This window comes from Branchiostoma floridae, chromosome 11 (genome assembly GCF_000003815.2).
Source record: "Branchiostoma floridae strain S238N-H82 chromosome 11, Bfl_VNyyK, whole genome shotgun sequence".
Classification (NCBI taxonomy): domain Eukaryota; kingdom Metazoa; phylum Chordata; class Leptocardii; order Amphioxiformes; family Branchiostomatidae; genus Branchiostoma; species Branchiostoma floridae.
In genome coordinates this window covers 12,954,637-12,979,623 of record NC_049989.1, presented here as the reverse complement: position 1 = coordinate 12,979,623, position 24,987 = coordinate 12,954,637, and the positions used below count along the sequence as shown (strand labels likewise).

Below are 24,987 nucleotides of genomic sequence, written 5' to 3'. Positions count from 1 at the left end.
TTTTAAGTAAAAAAAAGCCTAAAAAGCTTAAATTTTGGGCTTGTAATTTGTCTGTTATTATTGAAACTTTTCAGAAATGTGCATAATAGTGATTTGAATAGATCTGCGCGTGGATTTTATCATATCTTGTCATGCTGATTTTTTATAAATTTTTTTCCTGAAATTTTTATTACCCATTATGCTAATAGCATTTGGGAGCACTAAATAGCATCGTTTTGCGTCGGGAGCGCACGAAGTTTTTCCTTACAGGGTAAATTTTATAATAAAACTTATTTTACCCATTTTCAATGAACATTTTTTCAAAAATTAAGCCATAAAAATCAAGTTGTTGTGGTAGTAGTGACGTAATCCACTTTTACAGCTCGTAAAAAGACCAAATTGATGTTTTTGAGGTCAAATTTGAATTCGGCATGTGCCAAAACCCCTGTATACTAATTTTTTTCTCTTGTATCTTCAAGGATAGGGAAAATATGGTGATTTTGCATATTTAATTAGTGGACTCTGATTTTATTACCCCTGGAACTCAATTATTCAGGATTATTCATCATTTCTGAACTAGATGTATAAATTTCAGGACAATATTTCAAATCAACATATTATAAAACCCCTGTACACCAAGTTTTTTTCTTGTATCTTGTATGAGTACGGAGATATTGTAATCTTGCATATTTAATTAGCTGATCAAGAGAAATTATGCATAACTTTCAGGCCTTTGAATGGCCATAACTCTCTAACGGTATGTCCGATTTTGTTGAGATAAAAACCATTCTATTTGTTTTACTAAGACCTATCCAATGATATCAAGTTTGAAAAGTTATGATGAGTTTGAAATTTTTGCGTAATTTGAGACAGCTACTTTGACCTTGAATTTTGACAGACAAAAAGGTACATTTTATGGGAAAGTATGTTAGATTATGAAAATAGAACTACATAGAAAATAACATTGATAGTTATTTTTTGGAAAATATCATTTTGAAATTTTGCTCAGCCACCCTGATATACTACCTTAATTGCTAACAATACGATTTTTTATCACGAATAAGGGACCATTGGTCTTAGACTATATATCACAAACAAGACAGGTGTTCGGTTCTTATGGACAGACATGCACAATATAATAGTCGATATAATTTGTTAAAAAAATTGTGTTCAATTTTTCAAAAAATAAGCAAAACAAAACAAACATTCTTTGCAGGTAACAAAGGAAGAGGATGGTTAAATGTAGCCTCCTATGCAGACTTTTAGGAGAGCAGAATTAATGGTAGTGCTAATTCATGATTTGTTTGGATCTTGCCCAGGCCTGCATAAGAAATTTATATTGCCACATGATCTCCTCTAGTGGAGAATGTGACTAAATTCTATACTTCAGTAACACTAAAAAACATAGCTAGAGTTTACATGTAGGTAAAACAAATTACTAGTATTAGAACAAGAAAAAATTCCCCACATATATACAAGTGCACTGTGCAGCTGCATGGGACTGCTGGTATCTTGGACAGATACTTTTAAGTCATTTTCTTTAAAAGTCTTAGAAGTATGATTTTAAAAAATCATACTTCTAAGACTTTTAAAGAAAATGACATCTACTTGAAGCAGGACTGTCTCCAGGACTGATCTTTCTGTACTGGGATGGAATTTGCTTATTGGAACGGGAAAAAAAATTCATCCTGTCCATCCAAAAAATCTGAACTACATTGTAAATGAATAGATGAAGGTTCAAACTCTTCTTCTGGATAATATCAAAATTTTATTCAGACGTTTCGGAAGACATCCATCTTCCTTCCTCAGTGACAAGAAAATGAAGACAAACAATTTCATGGAACAAACTTTAAGAATAATTCTATGTTCTAAATAAACAAAAAAAGTAACGGCTAAGGTGTTCTAAAATAAACAACACAGGTAACTATTGAGATGTTCTAAACAAAGTTCTAAATATTAAAAGGTAACTGACAAGGTTCTATAATACATTCAAGCAAGTAAAGGAGGAAGGAAGATGGATGTCTTCCGAAACGTCTGAATAAAATTTTGATATTATCCAGAAGAAGAGTTTGAACCTTCATCTATTTATCATATCCTGGATGTCTAACCTTCACAAACGTACATTGTAAATGACATAAAACTGTAATTATTGTAAATGACATGAAAATGTAGCATAAAATGACAGATTTAACAAATATCAACAACATGGACTTGAGCTCCAAAACGCTGAGTATGACGTAAATATAGAACACAACATGGTGTATTCCGTATCACCCGAGGTATCAGCCCGACCCGCAGAAGAGCTGGGACCAAGGGTGATGCGGAATACACCGTGTTGTATTTTATTTATGTCATACCCACCTGAGAAAACCTATGTTTTGATGCGAGATGTGCCAGAAGTTGAACAAATTTGGTGCCTTCGAACAAAATGTGTACAATTCCAATGTTCGAATTAGGTATTCCAATTTTGTACTGCGCCGCACTCGGTGTGGGCAGGGTACGTTCTAATTATTCGATTGAAGCCTGTGTGACACAACCTCGAAGCCTGTGTGATACAGCTTTTTATCACATGGTTCAGAACACCTGTATCAAACGTTATCGCGGCCCAGGTATGACAGAAAAAAAGTTAACAAGCCTCTTCTGAAAGTTTTTACCTCAGAAAGGTTGATGTTGAGGTGGAGGTAGACCCTGGCCTGGAGAAGGGCGTTCTCAATGTCACCGGGGTTCAGCAGGAGGGCAAGGTCAAGGTTACTCCTCAGGCACACCAAAGAACTGTCAAGAAGTACAATGTCATGTAGCCTGGATACCATACCCCAACCTCAAAATATATATTTCGTGTTGGGGTCTGGCAGGATGGCTGTAGAAAGGTTCTCGAAGGACGTTGATCACAGGGAGGAGAACCTAGGATTGATGACCACTCTCACCACAGGTAGCCAGCTACAACACACCACAGTTGGTCAGCAGGCTATCACAGTAGCGAATCAGGTACTTAGTGGTCACTGTTATGGATTCAAAAAGTACAGTTGGGGGTGTTTAACCAATCATGGCAGGGCTGTAATTACCTCCTGCTGCTGTTCTATTGGTGGAGTTTTTTGCCCACTATAAGGGGCAAAATTGAGAAGAGTTCCTGTCCCATCCGGCCAGACCCCCGCACGATAGATACTTGAGATCGGGCTGGGGTTTGGTAACCAGGCTAAATGTCATGTAGTATCAGAATCAGCATCAGAATGATTTATTTGTACGACGTATATTACAATTCAGTATTTCTTTTTTTTCTCTGTCAGTCAGTCTATCCAGACTATGACAAACTACGCAAAAGAACTTAACGACAGAAGATTACGATTACAATGCCGACATACTCATAGATACAAAATTACATAGAACTTAATGTTGCAACTTAGTAAATTGTTAAGTCCATAGTTCAATTCAATCGGCTTGTTTGCCGATGGCCACCTGCCACAATTCAGTATACACTCACTTAAAACCATGATTAAATCATATGCACAATGATGCATTAACGCTAGTTCACCTTTATCCGTAGGATAACCCTTATCCGTTTTATAAGGGAACAATGCATTTAGGGATATCAAGTCGACAGATGGTGGTTTCAAACTGCAATATCTTGAAAATAGTGCAATTTGAAACTACCGTTCATCGACTTGATATCCCTGGATACCCTGTTTAGCAACACAACGGATATAGGTTAAAGGCGGATAAAGGTGAACTAACGTTACACATCCAGGAAAGTATAGCAGAAATAAGTAAATAATAAGGACAATTTTCACAAGATGGCCAAAGTTGGGTCAGAGCAGAGTGTGTATACTTGCTTTTGGTTTACTAAGATCACAAGTTCTATACTGACTGACATATGTCCTGCAATCTTCCTTTCTTCTGTAAATTCTGTACAATCGCTGCTTTGTACTAGTTAGTAATACATGTACATGGAGTTAATTCAATATTGTACATAGCATTACTGTTACACACAAAAGCACAAACTTTTCTTTTAGATCATAAATGACACTGAAGGCAGCTAAGGCTGACATTGATAGCATTTTCTAGTTAAAGCTATTGATTGATTGATTGAATAAGTACAGTACTTTTTTTTTTACAAAACCTTCTCTGTTCCTAAAGCTAAGGGGACAACCTTTTGTATGTGCCAAAACGTGGGCAATCTTTTGGGATCCGTAAGTAGTACAGTAACTGTAAATGTATTTAAGTTCGCGGGGATTTAATTTCGCGGTAGCGGGAAAAAGAACTTTTCGCGCTGGATTTAAGTTCGTGGTATCACCATAGACTGCAATCTAATATCATAATAGAAAAATTTTTGCGGTGGTTTTAAATTCACGGTGAAGTGGTCACCGCGAAAACCGCGAACATTAATCCACCGCGAACATTTCTGCATTTACAGGAAGTATCGGCTCCCTACGAACTCGTAGGGAATCTGATGGATTTTGGAGCACGCAGACACGCCGTACAACTTTACATCCAGGCAGGGCTTTAGCCAGCTCGATTTTTTTTTCCGTCAGCCAATTACAATTGTCGCGAAAACCGCGAAAATTGATTAGAAGGACTGAACTGAGACCTTGAAAAACGGGTTTTAATGAGATTATCGTATGCGAAAGGGCGCCGACACACATTGTCAACAATCATAACAATAGCAAAACAAACAGTGTGTGGCTTTTACGGCCGTGGACGGCGTCCCCAAGCCGCCTGTAGCTTCCACCAAGGATTTTTGTCCGTCAAGGTTGACGGATTGGTTTTAAAATTTTTCCGTCAGACGCAGCAAATTTCCGTCAATTGACGGAAAAACGGACGCTGGCTAAACCCCTGCATCCAGGCAAAACATCTGACTGCGGATCCATCCCCTGTACGTGCCAGTACGGGCCACGCGCCTGCCCTGTACAGCCTGAATGTTTTCAGAAATACGTGGCCTCAAAAAAAAAGGTACGGACAAATTGCAGGTACGGCGGGTTGCGCCCTTAGCTTAATAGGTAGCATACTGGAAAAACCCTTACCTGTCTCCCATTTGAGCCTGTCTTCTCCCAATACTGAGGAGGTTGTTGACCATCCTGGTAAATACCTGTTAACATTTGCCAGAAGAGTAAGCCCCCAAGAAGTGCAGTTGGTGACATACCAAGAACATAGTAACAACTTACAGCAATTTCAACATCCGAATCTGGCAAAAGTTTCTTATTTTCGACCACACGCCATTCATTACATTTGTGTGATACAATTTAGAACCCCATGTGATAAGAAAGATTATCATCCGGAGTTTTTAACTGTTACAAGGAATCTAGGTTATCCCACGTTCCGAATCTGGTAAAAGTTTCTTATTTTCGACCACACGCCATTCATTAAATTTGTGTGATACAATTTAGAACCCCACGTGATAAGAAAGATTTATCATCCGGGAGTTTTTAACTGTTACAAGGAATCTAGGTTATCCCACGTTCCGAATCTGGTAAAAGTTTCTTATTTTCGACCACACGCCATTCATTACATTTGTGTGATACAATTTAGAACCCCACGTGATAAGAAAGATTATCATCCGGAGTTTTTAACTGTTACAAGGAATCTAGGTTATCCCACGTTCCGAATCTGGTAAAAGTTTCTTATTTTCGACCACATGCCATTCATTAAATTTGTGTGATACAATTTAGAACCCCACGTGATAAGAAAAATTATCATCCGGAGTTTTTAACTGTTACAAGGAATCTAGGTTATCCCACGTTCCGAATCTGGTAAAAGTTTCTTATTTTCGACCACACGCCATTCATTAAATTTGTGTGATACAATTTAGAACCCCATGTGATAAGAAAAATTATCATCCGGACTTTTTAACTGTTACAAGGAATCTTATCCCACAGATTAAGGTGAACTAGCGTTATATGATGTACATAAAACTGTGCTTAACTTACAGTTTTTGATGACACAGCCTCATAGCAGGAGTCCGGCATCCAGTTGACCCCGTGAATGTCGATGAGGTTGGCACACTCCCTTCTGTTCAGGAACCTGCCCTTACCAAACGCATCAATGTACATGTAGTCATCTGGGGAGTCCCTAAAGAAAAGAGAAAGAGGCACATTTTTCTTCATTACTTTAAAATGTTTTGTGACACATGAAATCAAAGTGTAGGAAAAATAATGGTGGCACTGCATTGTATTTTGGAGACTGTGAGTGGAGTCGCGTTTTTTGATTTGCAGACATTTAACTACATGTACAGAGGATGGTACCCAGGTCAGCCAGTCCTAAGTCTGATCATCTGATCTCAGCCATGTAACTTTCCTAAGTGATACAGCAGTGACACCAAGCAGGTTGTGCTTGAACTGCAGACAAGTTCGAACCTTGCAGAGAGTTTGCCTACCCGTCAGGTTGATCGTGCCATCTCAACAGGAAGTGGTTAGGGAAGTTGACGGGTTCCAAGTAAACGCCCAGACACTTGGCGATCTCTGCGTACAGGATCGCCATGGTGATGGGTATACCCGCCTTTCTCTCCAACACCTGAATGCAGAAGAAAAGTGGGAAGATTATACACTTATCAGAGACCTATAAATTAAATTGCGTACTGTAATATGTTGTTCATGATAAGATTTGAGACCAGTGTTCCGGACCAGGTGATATTCTGGATTATCACTGACACTATCGCAAAATAGAACAAGAGTTCGTAGACCTCAGGCCTGCATGAAATGTATTGGGTGTCTGTAGATCTATTGGTTTTTTTTCCTTTTCGTCCATGGTTGCGTGGTTGGAAAAGTGAGATTTTTACCGTGCTGGTTGTGCACCATGCAAAAGTCTGAAATTCCATTTTCGGAATGTGTAAGTTTGGGCATGGATGAACATTACTTATTTTGGACTTCTTAAGCATGTAACCAACCACAGAACCTTGAAGTTGTTGAGACGACTTTTCCTACCTTTTTTTTTTTTTGGTCTCAGATGGCCCATGTAGTTATTCTGTCACATATGATATATTCAGTACTGATATCTTCCTATTTCAATGTACTGACCTAATGTAGCTGCTAAATCTCCTTAGTGTGGCAATGATATTCATTAAAGATTTATTTCTGGAGTGTTATATCACTTGACACTTGAAGGTTATTTGCATAATTTGACCAATAATATTTTTACAGTAATTCCATAGACAATATGAATAGTGGCAGCAACAGTTAGTCCCCAGGGTGGTATGATATTTTTATTCAATCCGTCCAACTAAAACCTAAATCTCTTGAAGTACCTAAGCCAAATTTAACAGCAGAATTTACTATTCAAAATGTCCTTGTCAATCCCATTCATAGATAGCAAGCTGCTGGCAAAAAGTTCAGAAAGCTGTTGTAGTCAGAGTGAACACCCAGCAAACATCCCCCAAAATCAATGAGCAGTTGCTTAGAGGGGGAAAACAATTTCATCATATTTTTGTAGTAAAAAAATGCAACAAACGATACTAAAGTTAAAACAGAACAAAGCCTCTACCACTTAACCCTGCTCGTACTATAGATTAAGCAGGCCCAAAAATCAAGCGAATATGACTAGCCCCAAACTACAAATTACCTGCATACAATACGGAAATGGCATCCCCAAAGAAACAACAAGAAACACAGGAAAAATCATACACATACCTTTCTCTTACACTCAAGCTCTATACATTTCTCCTCCACTTTAGAAAGTTGATTGCCACACAGGGTAAAGGAACTTGTACCAGAACTTTAAATTCAGTACTACACAGCTCTCAAAACACCACAAACTTGGACTAAGAAGCAAACTCAAATTGTACCTAGCCAATACACCAACAGATACTGGTACATCATCTGGCATGAGACAATGTTGATGCAAAGTAACCTGATACATTGAAGGTGGCCCGGGCCAGATGACGGTTCTCCACGGAAACTTAAAGACCTATCAATCAACCCAAACCCAAGCGTCACCTGTTTTTACAACCAAGCAGATATTGGGAGGATGCCCCAACCACACAAAAACAGGGTCAACCTATACAGTATCAAGTTCAAGCAATAGGAGGCCCAAAATCAAACCTGACGACCAGGACACCACCAACAATTCACGTACCAAATAGCAACACAATGGCACCTTGCGTTCCGGAGATACAGCGCACACCCCGTGCCCGCACAAAAAGTAACCTAAAATGTCAAGTTCAAGCACCAAGGGCGCCAAAATCAAAATTGAGAATTATTCAGCCACCGCCAACACATGTGCCAAATATCATCGCGCCAGCACCAACCGTTCAGAAGATATAACTCCGGAAATACCCCTCCTGGATACAAAATTCGACCTGCCGGGTCAAGTTCAAACGCGACTAGGCCCAAAGTCAATCCTAGGCAACAGGCAACAACCCCCCACCCATGCACCAAAAATCGTCACAATCGCGCGTATCGTTCCAGACACACAGCGCCAAAAGTGCCCCAAAAACACCAAAAATGCCACCTGCAATGTCAAGTTCAAGCGCCAGGAGGCCCAAAATCAAACCTGAGTGTCAAGCCACCACCCCCAACCCGCATACCAAAAATCGTCGTGCTCGCACCATCCGTTCTCGAGATACAGCGCCCTAAATCCCCAGCTTCCAAATTTTCCCACGCCCGTGAAAACCATACCTGCATACATGCAGGTAATAATATGAATGCTCTTTGAGTGCATTGCTTTCAAAGTGCTTGAATACCAGATTCAGACATTGAAATTGCTGTTGTTACAATTTTTTGTTTGAAGACACCTTAATTTTTATAAATTCTTGCACAGTTCACATTGAAACGTGTGTTTGCTTGGTTGGGTAGAGCATAACTTAATACAATATATCACATTGTTTCCCGAATCACCCTCAGTCCCATTCCTTCCCCAATTTGGATCATCCTCCAGCCTTTATTGTACCTTCTGTCAATACAGAATACACCCCTTTATATTCTAGATATACAATGTACTATACTATAGACAATATTTCATATTTTTCTTCTCTACATACATTTGTCTTGCATTGATTTGCAAGAAAAAAAGCACATAATTATGTTGTGTTGTCTTACATAAGGTAGAAAGGAGTTCTTGGCATCGTAGTATTCCTCAATGTTGCCTCTGAAGTTCATCTGGTTGTAGAGAACATGGTTGATCCCCTCCAGCACCTGCCTGCACTCATTTCTAGAGAGCACAGGGGGCGCTGCAGTACAGAAAAAAGGAAAACAAGAAGCTTTTAATCAATTCGATAGAATAGAGGACGAACGCCATTTTGTAGTAGAGTGCAGATTGTATGCCGTAGAGAGAAATGAATTGTATAAGGTTCTACAAAACCAATTTCCTTACTTCATACACCTAAGTTATGTAAAAAATTCATATTCCTGATGCAACTAGACAAACCATCGATCATATAAAGCATATCTGCTCTTTTATCTACACTATAACAGAAAAGCGAGGAGAAGTTGAATTTATCCAGCAATAGTCTTATTTTGTATCTGTGAACTGTATCTTTTTATCATGTCTTGTTGTGACCTGTACTCAGTCCGGTGTGGCAAAAATGTGCAATAAAGGTCATGCAATTCCTTCATTAATTAGTGTTACCTGGCAAATCAAGAAAGGCATGTGAAACTGAGAGAAGTATAACGTCTTCATAAATGGCATACTCACTGGTAATTTTCAGTGATATGATAAGTAGAAACAATGTTACACATTCAAGAAAAATTTGAGTAGCATTACTGTAGTAATGTTGAGCTGCATATTTTTTTTTTGTTAAAATAGTTATCCTGTGGTATAAATTCACTCCCCATTTTTACCTTCCCGCTAGAGGTGGGTACCGGTACAGAAAATTTAGGTCCAGGTCTGGTTCAGGTCCAGAGGATCAGGTCCAGGTCCGGACATGAACCTGGACCTGATTGACTCAAAACATTAATGTTTCATTTCGCTACAAAGAAATCTGTTTTGTGGAGTATTCGACTCCCACTGGCGTTTTAAAATCCTACAAGGCTTATACTGCCTCTGTACGATTGACTGCAAAAAGTGGCCATCAGTTTGAAAAGTTTTTTTGTCTTCTTTTTTCAAATTGGAAAAAATAGGGTCGGGAAATAAGAGAAACAACAAAAAACAAATAGTACCCTGGTTCCTGTTGTCCCTGATAGCAGCATGGTCGGGGTTCCTGGTAGAGATGTCTGCTCGCACCCTGTCCACTATCTTGTCTATCTCCTGTACCACAGCCTGTACTGTCATGTCTTCAGAGGGGTTGTTCCACTGTGCAAAAAGTACCGCTCCTGTGTTGGATCAAAAAAGAAAAACACAGGCTCATGCCATGCAATTTTTTTTCTAATTTAAATAGTACGTAGGCCAAACCAATTTAATTTGTTGCTTCTCGGATTTTTTCAGAAAAAAATTGGGGCAGTCGGGTCGAAAAAAAAAAGATTTGCAAAAAGTCTGGGGTGAACTTATATAACACAAAAAAACAAGGTTACTAGTCAAGTTTTCAGCTTTTCATGGCATGCTTTACCCAATGAATCTCTTCCTTTGATTATACCACAGTGACTGTTCTGATCATGTGCCTACAAAGAAGCTCTCTGATTGGTTTATCCGCAGTATGTGCCCCTGGAATGGTTTTCTTTACAGGTCTGCAATAGCAAAACCTATATTTTTTTTTCCAAATCGTAAAAAAAAAAATGGGTCGGGAAATCCAAGAAGCAACAAATGAAATTGGTGTGGCCATAGGATGCTACAGTACCTGTTGTATACAACAAACCTTGGTGGGAACACATAACAAAGAACTGTATGGGACTCTTCCACCTATCTCAACTGAAGTCAGCCGCCGCCGGTTATAAGCCTTGCCGACCATGTAACTCGACATGGCAACCAGCCGGTAAATTTCTCGTTTGGTCCCCAGAAGCAAAAAGGAAACGAGGTCGTCCAAACCTTACGCTAAAGAACTTTATTGAATCATAGACTGGATGAAGTGATAGGGACATGATGATCGCACTGGAAGCAGAACTTTTTTAATGCTACAGCTTGATAAGAGTATGACTCAGTGTATGTATGCATGTTGGGAGGTTGACATGAAGGCAGGATGTGATGGGATATGTCATGCGGTCCCCAAAGAAGAACCCTGGGACACCAGACTGATTTGAGCCAGCACGGGAAAGGTTTGCTACCGACCCCTCGCCACACATGCCCCCCTTCAGTTTACACCAGCCCCACGATTCAGCCTTAAAAGGCAAGCGATAGTTGGGGGCCAGCATTTAATGGGGCCAGCTGGATAGTGGGGCTGGTGTATATTACATGTAGTTGCGGGTGCGTGGGTGGTGGGGAACGGAAACCAGGCTTTTAGCCAGGCACGGTCAAGGCGTCATCTGGACGCACTTTCCTTAAAATAACAAGAAATTTGAGGCACTGGATGCCCATACACTGGGGAGATAATCCTCTTACAAGCATGAAATTCTGATTGACCAGGGATACTACCAGGTCATCTGTGGTCACAGTCTTCTACGTACTGTGACATCTGTAACAGTATTTTTGCCTCTTAGGATACCTTACAATGCACTATTTTAGCTTTAGATCATCAAAAACTCTGCACCATGGAAGGTAGAAGCCCTGGACCCCCTACAGTAGTCTGACTTACCGCGACTCAGAGAAATTTGGACTCCCTATAATAAAATCCTTGCTAAAAGCCTGATGGTAACCCTTTACACACAGCCTCTTAGAAGTCTGGTTTTCCCAGGGTACGAAGAAGTGGAAACAGTGTATTACTAAGCAATTTCTACAGGTACAGGTGAAACCATAATCAGGGATGCCATGTCTGCAATGTAAGCAAGAAGAACACACATGCACAAGCCAGCCCCCCAGGCAGAGACACACGTTCAGAACAAGTATGGGTGAGCACTGAGGGCTAATGGCACACCTGACTAATTGATCACATTCCAAAGTTGACCAATCAGAATCATCTTGCTGACTAACCTTCCAACAAGCTCTGCTGCTCTGCAGGCTGTTCCAGCACCTGCTGCCACTCCCCCTTCAGGTGCTGGTGCTGCATGTACCTCAAGACCTTCTCTCCGTAGTATTTCAGGGTCAGGTCTGAGTGTTTCCTAAATGGTAAAAGTTAAAGGTTAATTAATTGATTCGGAATCGCCTGCTCCTAAAAAAAAACAAGAATTCACCACACCTTTCATTAAGCAAATTTTCACCATGTAATTTCTATGAAGCCATTTGACAATTTTTCAGTACAGTTAATTGACTACCTTTATAGGGTCAATACAAATTTACCATTGCAGTAAAAATTTTCATTAAATAATAAATACGCCTATATCAAAAACTTCTTTACAGTCAAGTAGTGTTTGTTTTTTCAAGCAGACAAGTTCATGTTTTGTATTAGCCTATATCTTAACCTCAACCTTTTGAAAATTCTTTAAAAAAAATTTTCCCTGTTGCTTGTTTTTTTTTTCAGAAAAATCAAAGAACCAACAAATTGAATTGGTGTAGCCTAAACAAAAGGTAATACAGTAGAAGCCGCTTGGTTCATATAATTGCTTGGCCTATTTACCAGTGAATTTCATACAATTATCCGGCTGGTGCAATAATGCGAAGTTATCAAGTTGGACCGCACCAGTTTGGGATTTTGGGACTCCGTGCAGTTAACAGAAGTGTACTTTAATCCATTGTGCAATTAACTGACTTCTACTGTAGTGCCATACCGTTGTTTATCGTGTAGAAGAACCATCAGTTCATTGAGCACGCTGCGCATCATGCACTCATTCCGTCCCGCCAGCTCGGAGAACGGTCGGAATGCCTCGGACGGAACCTCGTCCTTGTGGTAGAACTGCGGCGAGAACGTGACCAGGAGCTCTCGCACCAGCCGTCCGCACTTGAACCGGTTCTCGAACTCCATTGGCCAGTTGTACTGCTTCTTCGGGCTGTACCGCATTTTCAGCGAGGGCCATCTTTGTAAGAAACAAAATTTTGGGACATGTAACAGGGTTCTCACCAGGATTTTTCCTACAGGGTAGGGAGCATCTTACTCTTAGCTCTGCAAAGCGACATGGTAATAGCCTGGGTACCATTCGGATAGTAGTTCACTCCTGTGTTCACTTCTGCTGTCCGTCTGGAGACCTGTAGATTGAAACCATTTGGTGCTAACGTCAGTGACAGTTAGTTAATAACCAAAGTAAGGAATGGGTTCTAGAGTGCTCATTCGATGATAACAGGCCTCCCACAAGTGGACGTAACGGCTGTTCGAACGATCGCTTGGACCCATTCCATAATTCGCTCATGCGTAGCTATAGGGACCAATCAGCGCCTGCGTCCAAGATTTGGACGATTCTAGACGTTAAGATGGTCCGCGTTCCCAGACAGAACAGCAGAGAAGCGACTGTATATAGTGTGTAATGAATGTCAGAGCTAGAAGCGACTGTAGATAGTATATAATAAACGCCAAAGACAACTACTTTCCGTATGGTACCTCCACCTAAAATTTTTTTATTAAAGTCATAATAGAACCCTCAGAAACACTATTTTCTGCATCTTGAGGGCCAAATTATGCAATGAACTATAAAGTCAACATTTTCTACAGAAAAGCCACCTACAGTGTTTAAAGCACAGCACAGGGGTCAAAATCACAGCACAGGGGTTGGCTATGCCCAACTGCACTGACAATCTTTCACTCAGGACTGACACACACAAACACACCAAACTTAAATATGTCCAGGGTGGCGTTTGTAGAGTTCTACTAGATCTTTGCTTCAGACTTCAGTGCACACACTGTGACAGAAGAAATATGAGAATTGATGACTATAGACAGTTTGAAAAGAATCTATCTCATCTTTTAATAAAATCATCTTTTGCAAAAAAAAAAAGATTGAAAAATAATATTGATCATTTGTTAGGAACATTGTACAGCTTTACATCATTATATTGAGCCTGTTCTGACTCAAAACTGCTTCCACAAAGTATTTCCATTTTGAAAAGTTTTGTATTTATATTGATATTGCCATAACATTACCATTAGATTTTAGTATACTGAAAGGTACAAAACATTTTGCAAGGCCGGAGTCATTTTTGTTTTCATAACAATAAACTTTCATCTTTGTTTTCATAACAATACCACATATTACACTGGTGGAGCTGACCAGTATGTATATGATACATGCCATGTAATTTTGTTATTATCAGTTCAAGCAAGATTTGTCCCTATTGAAAATCAAAGTAATGCGGTTGCTTAAATATGCAGTAGTGGTTTAGTGTGACAGACAGTAGAAGTTGCTCTACTGAAAATCTACTGAAATTCTACTATTAGTAGCAGGGCTCGAAATACCACCTGCATATGCAGGTTAGTGCAGGTAAAATTGGAGCTGTGCAGGTATTTCTGGTGTCTACCTGCACCTAACCTGCACTGGTCCAAGTACTGCGTTTTATACATAAACGTCCTATGATGTTATGATGTAAGTGTATGTGGATTGTTATAATAGCTGCATTGACTGTTACCACGAGGGCTGGGTACCGGTACAGAAAATTCAGGTCCAGGTCCGGTTCAGGTCCAAAGGATCAGGTTCAGGTCCTGAACCTGGACCTGATTCAGTATGACTCATTCATACCAATGGTCTTTTTCACTACAAAGAAATCTGTTCAGCGGAGTATTAGACTTACACTGGCGTTTTAAAATCCTACAACGCTAACTGCACCTGTACGATTGGCTGTAAACCATGGTAGGAACTCCTCTTCACTCTTGTTATTTTCTTCTACCAGCAAGTACCAAAACGTGTGAATAACTGATAAAATAATCTGTTAATTTACCAATCGGTCCAACATCCGGTCCACCTAATTTTTTCAGGTCCGGTTTTTCTGGACTGGTCCAATAAGAAAAAACGGTTTTGTACTGGTACGCTGTACCGGTACCCAGCCCTAGTTACCACCCTATTAAGTATAAAAGAAATAATAACAATGGTTCCTCAACAATTTTAGTACGTTCCATACTTTCTAAATTCAGAGTGGTGCAGGTAAAATTTGTCGGGTGCAGGTAATTTTCGATGTGCAGTGCAGGTATGCAGAAAAAAGTATTTTGAGCCCTCAGTCAATCAGTACCTAACAGTTACTTTTAAAGATTTTTACCCACACTATACAGAAGTACTCTAGTTACAAGATTTAACTGTTGAAGCACTGACAGTCACTTATTTGCTCATTATCAAGTGCTGGTCAGTCTGTCAAGACTTCTTCATCTCAATCTTGAGAATCTCTCGGTTGACTCCTTCTGAGTAAACCTTGCACACTTCACTTGAGAAGACGTCTTCCTTTCGGAGGAATTCCTCGAATAACCTTGTCCCCCCTCCCACGCCAAAGTAGTGCGTCTTTGCGGCCAGGTACACTGTTCCATTCGGAGCGAGTACGCTCTTCATCAAGTCATGCAACTTCTGATAGGACGCCGTGTTGTAGATTGTCTCGGATGTAAGGATGACGTCATATTTGTCGCTGGTAGACTTGAATTCCTCCGTCAAAAGTTTCTGAACTCCGCTCCAGTCCCCTGCAAAAAATTTACATCTGGCGGCGTAGACACCTGTTCCCGTATTGAGCGAGACGTTCGGAATGGTCACGGTTTGCAGAACTTCCTCGTTGTAGTCTTGGAAGTGGATCTTTCCCGCTCCCTTTGTGAGTGCGAGAATCCCGGGTAGGCCTGCACCGCAGCCGAGCTCAAGCACGTTTTTTCCGGTCCACGGGTACGCGATCTCCCTGAGGTACTGCACAAGGTCCACAGAACACTCCCAGATCTTCATGCCGCCTTCGTACACATTGGGGATGAGGTCTGACTCCGAAGTACTTCCTTCTAAGCACTTGCTTTCAGGACAGGTTATGTAGGATAACACTTCTCCTCCCTCTAGTGTTAACCCACTGGTGGCTGTCGGTTGTGGCACTTCAGAAAAGGATACGGTGATTTCCCTTGCAGGTAAGGGGGGAGGGGGGCACTCTTTTAGAGCACCACCACTAGTAGTAGTAAGTTCAGGTATGCTTTGACAGCTACTACTACTATCACCTTTCTCCACATCTTCTTCTTTTATCTCAAAACCAAACGTGAAGGACATTCTGGTTCTTCCAAGAATCTTATGATCCTTTGAAAAACCTTGAAGTTCCACCCGAAACTCAAGCACCATGTGCAGGCCCTGACTTCCGGTACTGAACCCTGCACATACCGGAAGTGGTTGTGGGTTGACCTTTGACCTATTTGGTCTTCCGACTTCAAAAACATTTTAAAGATACGATCGCGTCGATCATATGTATATATAGTACATGACATGTGATATATTTGAATCTTCAATCCTAAAATATTGCATTAAGTCCATCTGTGTTGTTTTAATGCCAACAAAGAAGGAACGCGCGAAGATCACACGTTAACGTTCATAATTTATCAATAATTTGCTGCATGTAACATAATTATGAATGTCTACATACTATTACAGTGAATAATGCAAAAATTATACATATGGTATCTTGATGAATTTGGTCTGGCGGCCAAAAGTAGGTTGCAGGGTCGTGGATATATTTTGACGTTTACGTAGACAAAATGCAAACATTGCCCTACCTTTTAAACAACTTGAGCCTCCAAATCTCACCAGTTCTTGCGACAGCGTTGAACCTACTGCACGTGTAACCGAAGTTTAAGACGTCTTGGAAGTCCAAGACGGCCGAGCGAAGAACCTGTTCGACGGTTTCATCGGCGAGGGAATTTATCGTCGCACCGGCCGCCATATTGTATGTTTATGTGGACTGTTCCATTAGCTGGATTTTGAGGGGGAGATGCAAGCTTCATGTTGGAGTAAAAGTTGAATCAATGGAAGCAAATGGTTTGCTTTGCATCTCAAATCATGTTAATCCAAAAACGATTGAGTATTTGAGAGCATGGAGTTCAATGCATACTGATTACAAGGGTTTTTGGTACTTGGAACGTTTCTGTCCTTGGTGCTGAAGTGCCACCTAGCACATTACTAAAGAATGACAGTTGGTGTGCCTGTGGCTCGATCGGTGAGTGGTAAACCACTTTTCAAGACTTGCACACTACATTATGTATATATGTAGCTGGAAAAGACTGCATTTAGCGATCAGACCGTCGCGTATTCGAGTAAAATACTCAAATATAATTAGCAAGACATCGGCAATGATGAAGTTGAAAAGTGTATTTTGTTATGTCCATTTTGTATACCTAGTGTATAGCCTACCATGCATTCTCACCCTTTGCTGAAAGAAGGAATGAGACCCGACTCAGAGATCCGACTCATCACTTTTGACAAAATTGTTCCAATGACTGTTTTTAAACCAGTCCAACGCCGAACTAGAAGAAGCAACATGTATAAATACTAACAGTTAGTTGATTACAGAAAAAAATAAGACTATCAATTTTTTTCCTCGCACAATCGTTGAGTGGAATCGACTGCATATTGCATATCGACTGCATTTATTTATTTATTTATTTATTTATTGACTGATCTTTAGGGTAGTCCCTTCAGTTAACGTAGTAACTGATTTCCAATCGAGACTACATATCGACTGCATATTGCCTAGGCCCCGACATTCGTGGCCTTTATGTCTGCTTGCCCCCAATCCTAGTGTGCTAAACCTGTTAAATGTATATCCGAATGAAATATCAAAACAGATCAAATTTTTTACATTGTGAACGTGCCCGGTCAATGCCCTTCCCGGGGTAACCTTATATATAACGTTAGTATTCGATTGTATTACATATTCATTAAACCACCTCATGGTGCAAAACACCAGATTTGTACTAAAAAGTATAAGCCGCATATATGGACAGATTTATTTGACCCACCAACACTGGAAAAATAACCGCAACACTTTTCGATAAGTGCGATGGGTCTTTTACGTGCTCGAGGTATTAGGTGTGGTATACCTCAAACAAAAATGACCTACGTATACGCCCCCTCCGACGGATGGCCGTAACCGTACTCATTTTTATTTGAGTGATGTGAGACAATTCGTGTAAAATGTCATTTCCATGGGCACAACATCGGTGGCATGTCATGGGATTCGAACCTAGGACTTCTAGGTTCTGGGCCATTAGATTAAAAACTCTAACAGTTACACCGACAGGATGCCACACAATGCTTTGATGATGATTGATATCTATGTTGAATATTATAGCCACACCACTTAAGGACTAGCGTTAAAATTGGAAAAAATTTAAAGAAGCAGAGAACAATGACTTGAAGACATGTGGTCAAGTCAAAGTTCCTTCCCACGCCTGATGGCATATAGGGCGGCGCCCATCTCCGGCCGTTTCAATAGCCCTGGGCCACACAACTTTGTGCAATCACTACACCAGGGGGCTAGTAGTGGTGTGTGTTAAACTTCCATACTCTTTCCCGAATGCTGAGTGCTAAGCAGAGAAAGCAGCATGTACCATTTTTAAAGTCTTTGGTATGACTCGGCCGGAGATCGAACTCACTCACGACCTACTGAATGCAAGGCGAACACTCTACCCACTCGGGCATTGCATCTGTTTTCAAAGAATACATGTGGTGTCCAGACACAATGGAATAAATTGATGACGCATTTGCTCTTGTCTGTAGCATCGTGTTTTGATGATGACTACACTTATCCACTGTGTCTGAGACAGATTATATTTATCTACATTGGCAACCATTGAGTACAATATCGGCACATTTCGCACGTTTGCTCCTTGTCTGCGTGCGTCGTTTCTAGCAAATCGGGATGAACATGATCTTTTGTTTAGTCTCTACCCGGTCATTACTTTTTAATGTTTAGCTTCAGGGTAACCATTGCTCAAAGTGTTATCCTACGTTTCGCATCAGGAAAAGCAATTTTCTTCTCATTCAGTCAATGCCTGCCATTTACAGTCAAACCTGCCAGAGCGACCACCTCTTATTAACGACCACCTGGCCATTACGACCGCTTTTTCTCGGTCCCGAAAATTTTCCCCACTGACGTAAGCATTAAGCGACCTCTTCACAACGACCACCTGGCGACCGCGATCGCGGAAAATTGGGACCAAATCTCTGCCCATAACGACCGCGGCGTTTTCAAATCTTGAGGTGTCATCGATTTTCAATGAATACTAGCGCAATTTTGTGCCGAATTCGGCCAGTTTACGATGTTATGTTCAAAATAAAGATGGCGGCGGATGCACGTGCGTGTGGTTGCTATTTGCCATTAAACACATGCAACGGAAACCATTCAAAGTATGCATCGGGCGCCGGGAATGTTGTGAGTCGATACCGCTTCTAACCGACCACCTGACCAAATCGACCGTTTTACCCGGTCGCCCGGATGGTCGTCTTGGGCAGGTTTGACTGTACTTCGATCTATACGATTAGCCCATCTTAATAGGGCCTTCGCATTAAAACAGTATAAGCAGGAATCAAGCAGAACCAGCCGGAATGAAGAATTGAAACTTCCAATAATTCATGTATCAATTCATGTCTTTTCATTTTAGGCCTCAGTAAATTTTATGAATGGCATCTTCCGTAGACCCTAAAACTAGACGCAAGAGGGCAAAAAAGATAAGATGGATAAAACAACACGATATCTAGATTTCCAAAGTAGACACCATAAATGTCATAAATGTGGTATATATATAGCTTGTACTTTGTAGACTTTTATATTATTACCAATTACGACTACAGCAAAGGCTACCAAATTGGTACCACCTTTACATGAAATTTCATTTCTACAAGTACTGTCATGGCTACAGGTTTCCCACTAGCATCACTTCTACAAGCACAATTAAGGCTAAGGCTAAGGGAACAACCCGCCGTACGTGCAATTTGTCCGTACGTTATTATTGGGGGGGGGGGGGGGGGCACGTCCGCCACTAACTTCTGAAACCGTTCAGGGTGTACAGGGCAGGCATGTCGCCCGTACTGGCACGTCGCGATCGGATTCCCTACGAGTTCGTACGGAATTAGACAGATTAGACATTAGAGATTAGACAGCACGTATTTGCACGTACGGCGGGATGTGCCCTTAGCTTTACGTACATATTTTTTCTATTTTCCCAGTACGTTCGTGTCATATTCACAGTCTCCGGAGGGAAAAAATCTCATTTTCAAAATCGGGAATGTCATCCACAAAATCTAATTGACGTGGCCCTATATTTCATTTTTTTTGTCTAACAACACTTTCTGTTAACGTTATGGCCAGATGGCTATGTCGAGACATTATCCGCTACGAACGTCAGAATCAGTAAACGCTACGTACATTCATTTTCAGGAAATTCAAATCGGTCCTTTTATTTGTATTCTTAGTGTCAGCCAGAGGTTGTGTATAAGTTTCATTGACGTCGACAATGCGTGTTCAATAAACTATCCAATGTTATTTCACATGTGTAGAAAGCTGAACATCTAGTAGTCAGCTTTTTCAGACTGCAGCGCTTACAACTTTTTCTGCAGCTGTAACAAGACAGCCACCATTGTGATACACGACAAAGGAGGGTATAGAAGGTCACGAAAATTGGCGGGTATTTCTCTCATGCACACGGCACCATTTGCACACGGTCTCATGATAATAAAATATGGTATTTCAAACGGATAAAAGGGACACTTTAGGGGAGTCCCTCTACTTTAGTCTGCCCTGCTGAAAATTGTGAGACAACATGAAGGGGACGTCAAGCATCATTCCTTTCCTTGCCGCTTGTCTTCTGAGCGTCGAGGCTGTACCGCTAGGCTTCCTCGCTAGCCCCGTCAACGAGACACAAGTACTAGAGAGGTCCGGCGGCGCTGAAGCTCGAGACTCCCGCCCAAGAGCTGTAGACCTCATCGAGGCGGCCGACGCTTCCGATCCAGACGTCTACCAACTCCGGCACACTCTGAACATGGACGACGCTCGGTACGACATCTTCACGAAGGTTAGAAAAGACGGCAGTCTGGAGCATCAGGCCGCCAAAGTGCCGCGGAGCAGCTTCGAGAGCAGGCAACCCCTTGGAGACTCATCTGCGGCGGATCCGTTGGCGGAGGCGAGCGAACAACTGCTCAAGAAGGAGCTCGGCGATGGCATCCAGCACGTAGACGAAGAGGCCAGTCATCTGAACGACACCGGCCGGGGACCCTTGTATAACTGCGCTTACAAGGTCTGGAACGACACCACAGCTTCGGAGAACGACAAGATGACCTACAGAGTTCTGCCATGTGGCGGTTCAAGTGAGTGTTTTTGGTTTAACCCATAGCTTACACATAGTACACTTAGCGTATTCCATGGCCCCGGTAGACATTGAAATGGCAATCTACAGTGTACATGTGTAACAACAACATGAATGTTATCACCATTCAGCAAGCTTGCTGGTAGTCATGCTACTGCCACCACTACAGTTGCTGAGCTGTGCACTGTTAAAACTGTGTAGCCGTTCATCACAGATATATCGTCGAGGTACGTACGTGCACGTGTGAGTAGAGTTTAGTGCTCTCCAAGTAGGTCCTACGCGGTGGCACAAGGTTGTATCAAAAACTGGAAAATGAGGGCAATGAACACTCCTAGGCCGGCTATACTCCTTTGCCAGATTTTGATACATCTTATGCCACTGTAGAATCTGCTTGGAGATAAGTGTTTAGTACTTAGTGGGGTCCAGTTTTTCTGACCGGTTTTTCTGTCTGTGTGCGAACAAAGTCACAAAATTGCCCCTGTGGACTGCCGAACACCGGGGAAGGAGACACCCCTCGCTGTACCCCACGGATAGGTCACGACGTCTATTTGTAACCGGGTCCCAGACTGAATTTTTGTTAAATCCGACTTAAAAGAAACCAGGAGCCCGGCTGTACTCAAATGTATCCCGGAAGCCGCATGGTATCCCGGGGGGGCCATTTCATTTCATTTATTCTATTTAGCCAGGTATGCACAATCAGGGCAAAAGCCCTGTTTTTCAGGAGAACCTGGTACACCAAACTTCACAAAACTTCAGTACTTTGTACAAAATGAACATCAAGAGCAAACATCGTGTCTGTGGGGCTTCTTCTGAAACAGTCCAACACTACCTGCTACACTGCCCGCTGTATTCCGACCAGCGTATAGCATACTCACCTCCAACGTTGAATGCCTTGTACGACAACGGCTTACTGTTTCACTACTGCTCCAGGGCTCACCTGACCATGACGCTGCTACCAACAGACAGCTTTCAGAAGCACTTTCAGAATCTACCAAAAGATTCACTTCCAGCCGTGCCTCTGTCCAGAAAATCTTTAGCTAGTCATGCAAAAGTGGCTTTACCTGCTTTTAATGTAAAATGTAAACACTATTTTATTCTATTACTTGTATATACATGTTCATTTTGTATTCTATATTTATATGTCTGTGGCCACGATACCAGCCTCGCTGCCTAATGCCCACACTGTATTGTTTTGTTACAACTTGAATAAAGAAAAACTTCACAAGATCACGCAGGGGTCACGTCCGAAAGTGCAAAGAAAAGCCCGTGAACTGCCCGGCAGGGCCCCTTCTCCAATCGGGGATTGTAGCCTACCCAGGTGATTGCTTAAGGAACACACGAGTGGTGGCTAAGAAGTTTTGGTGGTGTTTCAAAAATACAATTGTAATTAATGTATGGACTTTAATTTCTTTCTATGCAAATGAGTATGATGTCATCATGACGTCATAAAGAGTCATAATGCCACGTTTTTGTTTAGATCATGTCACGATGGACAGACATATGAGTCTATTGCAATACTTTAGTTTCTGATAAAAACTTTTGCTGTTTTACAGAGATTTACCACCCGGCCTCTGATGACAATGACGGTTACATGACCTGCGAGTTCGCGATGGATCCAACCCTACGGCAAGCAGAGCTACAGAAAGCCGAGCTCTACCTCCCCTGGCTAACTTCCAACAAAACACCTTCCAACGCGCAGATAATTCTGAGCAGCCACGACGACTGGACAGCCCACAGCGAAGACTTTGACGTCCCCAAGTTCTCCAGCAACCCTACAGGTGAAGCTAACAGCAACGAAGCCTTCAACGACGAAGACAATCAACCCATCCACAAGGATGTCGAGGAACGTGCCCCGCAAAAAGAGCAACCTACCTGTTTCACTAGAGTAAAAACAGCCAACGACGATGCCCAGCAAAGCTTCGCATCTGCAGATGACACCTCAACGTACAAGGTCGAGATGTACCGACCACATCGCAAGGTTCCCTTCCAGTTTGACGCTCGGGCAACAAATGGTCACTGCGGGCAGGCCCTGGACATCCTGAAGATGGTTCAACGGTGGCAGAGGCGTGCGTTCGACCCAGCGAGCATGAAACTCCGCCTACCAACCGAATGCGGACAGACCGAGAACTGTATCGATGGACAATGCTTAAATCCTCCTCCTGTGTATCTTTTGATCGCGTATGCAGGAAAGGTTGGCGATGAAAAGCCAGCGACCATGTCGCCAGAAGTAATGAAGGGATTCCTTGACATCATTTTAAGTCAAAATGTGTTAGGGTGACCAGTTAGCTATATGGAGCCACGACAAAGATTCAAATCTGCTGTACCTTGGTGACGCTAGTTCACCTCTTTCCGCGGGGACCTATATCCGTTGTATGGTATCAGGGTATTAAAGGACGACGTCGACGGATGGTGGTTTCAAATTAAAATGCTTTGAAAATATTACAGTTTGAACCCTCCGTCTGTCGATTTGATATCGCTGCAAACCTTGTTTTAGTAACAACGGATATAAGTTACCCCGCGGATAAAGGTGAACTAGCGTTAACTACATGATGGAATGACAAAACCCTACAAATATATATATAGAAGTAGTTAAGTGCACATCCCTTCTTCACAGCGATAATATATAATGTACTGTATAGGAAAAGCTAGTAATTGTTAAAGCAAGCGCACAAGTATCCAGGTAAATGGAACATACAGATATAGTCAATTATTATGCAAATGCATATTCTAGACCGCCAACATCTAATACATGTTGTATGTATGTTGTTCCCTAACGTTTTTTTTCTATACTATTGACACGTGGACTCCTGTCCATTTAATAGATTTAGTACTTTTCTCATCCCTTTTCTTTCTTATTGTATTGACTCGTGGACTGAAATGTCTACTAGATGAAACAGTGCTTGTACATAAGCGTATACTGCCACCACAAAGAAAGCTGTAAGAATTTGTCTATGACTCAAAGAGGGACAAGTCCATGTACAATTGTAATAACTTCCGACGGGCAGAGTGCATTACGAATACTCTGATGATTTTGTTGCTCAAGTTGTGTCACAAATGCAATTTTGCTGCTTGAATTGTTCTCAAGTCGAAGAATACATAATATCTAAGATGCATCGAACTCTTGAAGTCTTCTTGCCTTTTTTTGTAAGTGTCTGAAGTTAGCATACATAGTCACCAAAACTGTGAATGAAAATGGTACTAATTAGCTTTTTTTCGCGGGAAGATAGCATTAATTGAACTTTCCTTTAAATTTATTTTAGCCATGCGACAGAATGAAACAAACATTCCTTTAAAACCAGAAGAACGTAAGGAGTAACTTTGCATTTTACTTTAAATCAGCCTAATCTCGAACCAGATCCACGGTGCGTAATGTATAGTATCAAACTTCCCTCCGGTGCCAGTTTGACTCCCTTAGCCGGCTACACTCCTTGGCCAGCTTTGATACTATCTTATGGCACCGTAGGATCTGCTTGGAGATTAAAATCAGCCAACAAAATGGGCCAGTGGTTAAAGTTGAAAGTGACTTCAGTCATCCATAGCCTGATTGAATCGCCATACGGCCCGCCCAACATTGCTTGCACGTACATGTACCTGCTGGGAGGGGCCAGTTAGTGGTCTAGTCTGACCTGATGAGTTGTACGTTCCTGGTAAAATAAATAAAGTGAAAGTTACAGCCCTGGACAAGGGAGTTTGCGTTACACAGACTAATACTAATAGTATATAAGTCTAATCTCCAAGCAGATTCCTCCGGTGGCATAAAACAGTAACATAAGCTGGGGAAGGACTTAAGCCGATAGAGCGCCCGCGGTGGTCTATTTTACTACTCTGCCGGCTCAAGTCCTTCTACAGCTTATGTCACTGTACTATGCCACCAGTACAATCGGCGTGGAGATTCA

The 24,987-nt window shown here is 41.6% G+C and overlaps 4 protein-coding genes across 6 annotated transcripts in view; 2 read left to right on the top strand and 2 right to left on the bottom strand.

Annotated features, from left to right (window-relative positions):
- Positions 1 to 16,708, bottom strand: part of LOC118426526 (F-box only protein 21-like) — a 21,276-nt gene extending 4,568 nt beyond the window's left edge. The window contains exons 1-9 of one of the 2 annotated variants that reach the window (XM_035835993.1): positions 16,505 to 16,708; positions 12,633 to 12,878; positions 11,899 to 12,026; positions 10,059 to 10,211; positions 9,000 to 9,130; positions 6,344 to 6,480; positions 5,898 to 6,039; positions 4,995 to 5,059; positions 2,634 to 2,751 (exon numbers count right to left, since the gene is read on the bottom strand). In XM_035835993.1, the coding sequence (XP_035691886.1) occupies positions 2,634 to 2,751; positions 4,995 to 5,059; positions 5,898 to 6,039; positions 6,344 to 6,480; positions 9,000 to 9,130; positions 10,059 to 10,211; positions 11,899 to 12,026; positions 12,633 to 12,878; positions 16,505 to 16,671 (1,287 nt within the window). In that variant the 5' untranslated portion in view covers positions 16,672 to 16,708. The remainder of the gene's footprint in view (positions 1 to 2,633; positions 2,752 to 4,994; positions 5,060 to 5,897; positions 6,040 to 6,343; positions 6,481 to 8,999; positions 9,131 to 10,058; positions 10,212 to 11,898; positions 12,027 to 12,632; positions 12,879 to 16,504) is intronic. The other variant, XM_035835992.1, reaches the window with a different exon arrangement.
- Positions 1 to 24,987, top strand: part of LOC118426514 (coiled-coil domain-containing protein 157-like) — a 1,184,186-nt gene that overhangs the window by 930,438 nt on the left and 228,761 nt on the right. The window lies entirely within an intron of this gene.
- Positions 14,855 to 16,318, bottom strand: LOC118426546 (histidine protein methyltransferase 1 homolog). The gene has a single exon (XM_035836036.1). The coding sequence runs from the start codon at positions 16,074 to 16,076 to the stop codon at positions 15,135 to 15,137; it is 942 nt and encodes a 313-aa protein (XP_035691929.1). The 5' UTR covers positions 16,077 to 16,318; the 3' UTR covers positions 14,855 to 15,134.
- LOC118426536 lies at positions 19,885 to 24,423 on the top strand. The gene is made up of 2 exons (XM_035836021.1): positions 19,885 to 21,092; positions 22,645 to 24,423. Exons 1-2 carry the CDS (start codon positions 20,549 to 20,551, stop codon positions 23,367 to 23,369), a joined length of 1,269 nt encoding a protein of 422 aa, XP_035691914.1. The 5' UTR covers positions 19,885 to 20,548; the 3' UTR covers positions 23,370 to 24,423.

What these genes read in the sequence shown, in the direction of transcription:
- LOC118426546 (XM_035836036.1), bottom strand. Translation starts at nt 16,076, where the DNA reads ATGGTGCTTGAGTTTCGGGTGGAACTTCAAGGTTTTTCAAAGGATCAT.
- LOC118426536 (XM_035836021.1), top strand. Translation starts at nt 20,549, where the DNA reads ATGAAGGGGACGTCAAGCATCATTCCTTTCCTTGCCGCTTGTCTTCTG. An exon ending in TCTGCCATGTGGCGGTTCAA is followed by an intron (nt 21,093 to 22,644) that starts GTGAGTGTTTTT and finishes GCTGTTTTACAG; the next exon opens with AGATTTACCACCCGGCCTCT.